This window comes from Alosa pseudoharengus, unplaced genomic scaffold, assembly GCF_046254945.1.
Source record: "Alosa pseudoharengus isolate Yale_2024_CS ecotype anadromous, Long Island Sound unplaced genomic scaffold, YU_APseudo_1.1 YU_APseudo_1.1_scf_24, whole genome shotgun sequence".
NCBI classification, from domain to species: domain Eukaryota; kingdom Metazoa; phylum Chordata; class Actinopteri; order Clupeiformes; family Clupeidae; genus Alosa; species Alosa pseudoharengus.
Window position 1 is genome coordinate 3,404,704 of NW_027468689.1, and position 2,500 is coordinate 3,407,203.

The 2,500-nt window shown below is 40.4% G+C and overlaps 1 protein-coding gene across 1 annotated transcript in view; it reads right to left on the reverse strand.

The window, feature by feature from the left end:
• The window catches only part of map3k20b (mitogen-activated protein kinase kinase kinase 20b), a 21,637-nt gene that overhangs the window by 12,155 nt on the left and 6,982 nt on the right, over positions 1 to 2,500 (reverse strand). The window contains exons 4-5 of the mRNA XM_076302859.1: positions 2,190 to 2,291; positions 443 to 508 (exon numbers count right to left, since the gene is read on the reverse strand). Of these exons, the coding sequence (XP_076158974.1) occupies positions 443 to 508; positions 2,190 to 2,291 (168 nt within the window). The remainder of the gene's footprint in view (positions 1 to 442; positions 509 to 2,189; positions 2,292 to 2,500) is intronic.

Here is a 2,500-nt window from a genome sequence, read left to right on the forward strand (position 1 = left end):
ATTTACAAAAAGGGAAACTTTCATATAATTTACATTCTTTACACACAAAGTGAAATATTTAAATTGCAAATGTTTCCTTTTAATCTGGATTATTCTAATCGTGATGATTACAGTTTACAGCTCATGGACATCAGAAATCCAGAATCTCAAAATATTACAGTATAAAGAATTTATAATACAAAAATGTCGACCTAAGAAGAGCTGTAATCAGCTAATGGAATCAAAATATCAGCAATGTTTTTTTTTTTGATGCGCCTGTTTTTTGGCAAGACTTTTCATTTGTAAATAAATACTAAAAACACCCAACATCATTTCTTGCCCCAAATGAACACTCACTGTGGTGCAATGGATGATTTATATTTCAGAGTAACAGACATGTATCTTGACGATTTTGATGATCCTTAAAATGACACACACAGAAACCAATTCAAAGTGTGTTTACCGTTTCGCGATTTCAGGTCTCTGTGAATAACTTTAACTGGAGCCTCTGAGTGCAGGTAATGCATTCCTGAAGAAAGAAATACACACACACACACACACACACACACGCACACAGGCACACACACACGCGAGCGCGCGCGCATGCACGCACGCACGCACACACACACACACGATTCAGCACACAGAATGCACAGAATGTACAACACACACACTGGAACACACAACACACACTGGAACACACAATATACACCTACAGACACATAGATATGTGTATAGACATATAGATATATAGAAATAAAACATTGATTCTGTCTGTATATATTTCCTGTACTTAGTCTATACAAATAAGCACACATGCACACGCACACACACACAGACATGCCCTCACACACATCCTTGGTAGATTTGACACAGTGGTGTGATTTGCACATCCTCTACCTTTAGCGATGTCCATTGCGGAGGACACAAAGACACACACACACACACAGGCCTGGAATTTCATAATTTTAGGGGCAAGGCCACTTGGCCTTCGGTTGGACATATTTGGCGGAGGGGGCACAAAGGCCACACGTCAGGGTACCAAGGCCAAAGTTAACAATAGCCTAGTAGGCTACATAACAATGATCAAAGTTGAATTTAGCCTATTCACAGCAGTAGACCTGAAATGAAACATTACAAAAACATGAAACATGACATATTAGCCTACATATAACTGTAAATCATCTGATTTGAATATTTACAGATATCTAGGCTATATCTAAAATGTATTTTGTATTTGGCCTGTTATGAAATCATGTTTTAAACTATTTACCGTATTTTCCGGACTATAAGTCACACTTTTTTTCATAGTTTGGCTGGTCCTGCGACTATTTATATATATGTTTTTTTTCCTTTTCATGACACATTTTTTGACTGGTGCGACTTATACTCCGGTGCGACTTATAGTCCGGAAAATACGGTAAACATACTGTAAACTTAAAGCCCAAAGTTGGAGACATGCATGTAGAAATTTGCCGCAATTTTCAAAACTGGATTACTCTGGAACGGCTAATTGTAGAGGGGAATGCTTTAAACCTTTGTGTTCGGTAAGGTCAGCAGTTTATTCTGATACTGTATATGGTTTGCCATGTGTTGAGTAAAGAGTTTGTGAAGTATTCCACCGAGATGAATGGGTGGGGAAGTGGGTGCAGAACTGTATGCACAATGATTAAAGTGTTTTACATTTCTCGTGAACCGTTTATCACAGCAACTAGCGGTTAACATCGTTTAAAAGCTGAGAAAAGCTCTTTCATGTGTTGTGATGCATGTGATATAGCATCGCATTAATGTGAGAGAATCCGAAAAAATTAATGCTAACGTTATGCTAACAACAAATGATCAAGGAAAACATTACTTCACTACAACAACATAAGGGAATGGATCGATGACAGCTGGCATTAGGCTATTGTTTTCCAAAGCTGCCTAATATCATTTCTTGCCTTGTCTTCTGGCTGCTGAATGTTGGATTTTTCTTGCCGTGCGCTGTCAATTTCTCCACCACATCAAAGACTAAATTCATTTGTGCTGTGAAAGCTAAGATTATTTTGACAGGCCATAGGCTACATCACGGCCAAAGCAAGGGCCAACGATGGCCGTGGCTGCCTTGAAATTCCAGCCCTGCACACACACATGTACACGTCCTCTATCTTTAGCGATGTCCACAGCTGAGGTCACACACACACACACACACACACACATACACACTCTACCTTTAGCAATGTCCACTGCCCAGGTCATGACTTGCCCCATGTTCATCTCTTCACTTTCCGTGCTGGACAAATACTCATACAGTGAACCTCCACTGGCGTACTCTGGGGAAAACACACACACATGTGCAGACACACACACACGCACACACACACACAAACGCACACACACACACACGCACACACACACACACGCACACACACACATGATAAGGTTCCGTTTTAATACTCCCATACAGTTCTCAGCTCTCGCTGAGCTATTAGCAGATTATCCCAGAAACACTCCTGTTACGCTGTCACGCCAGCCCAGACCA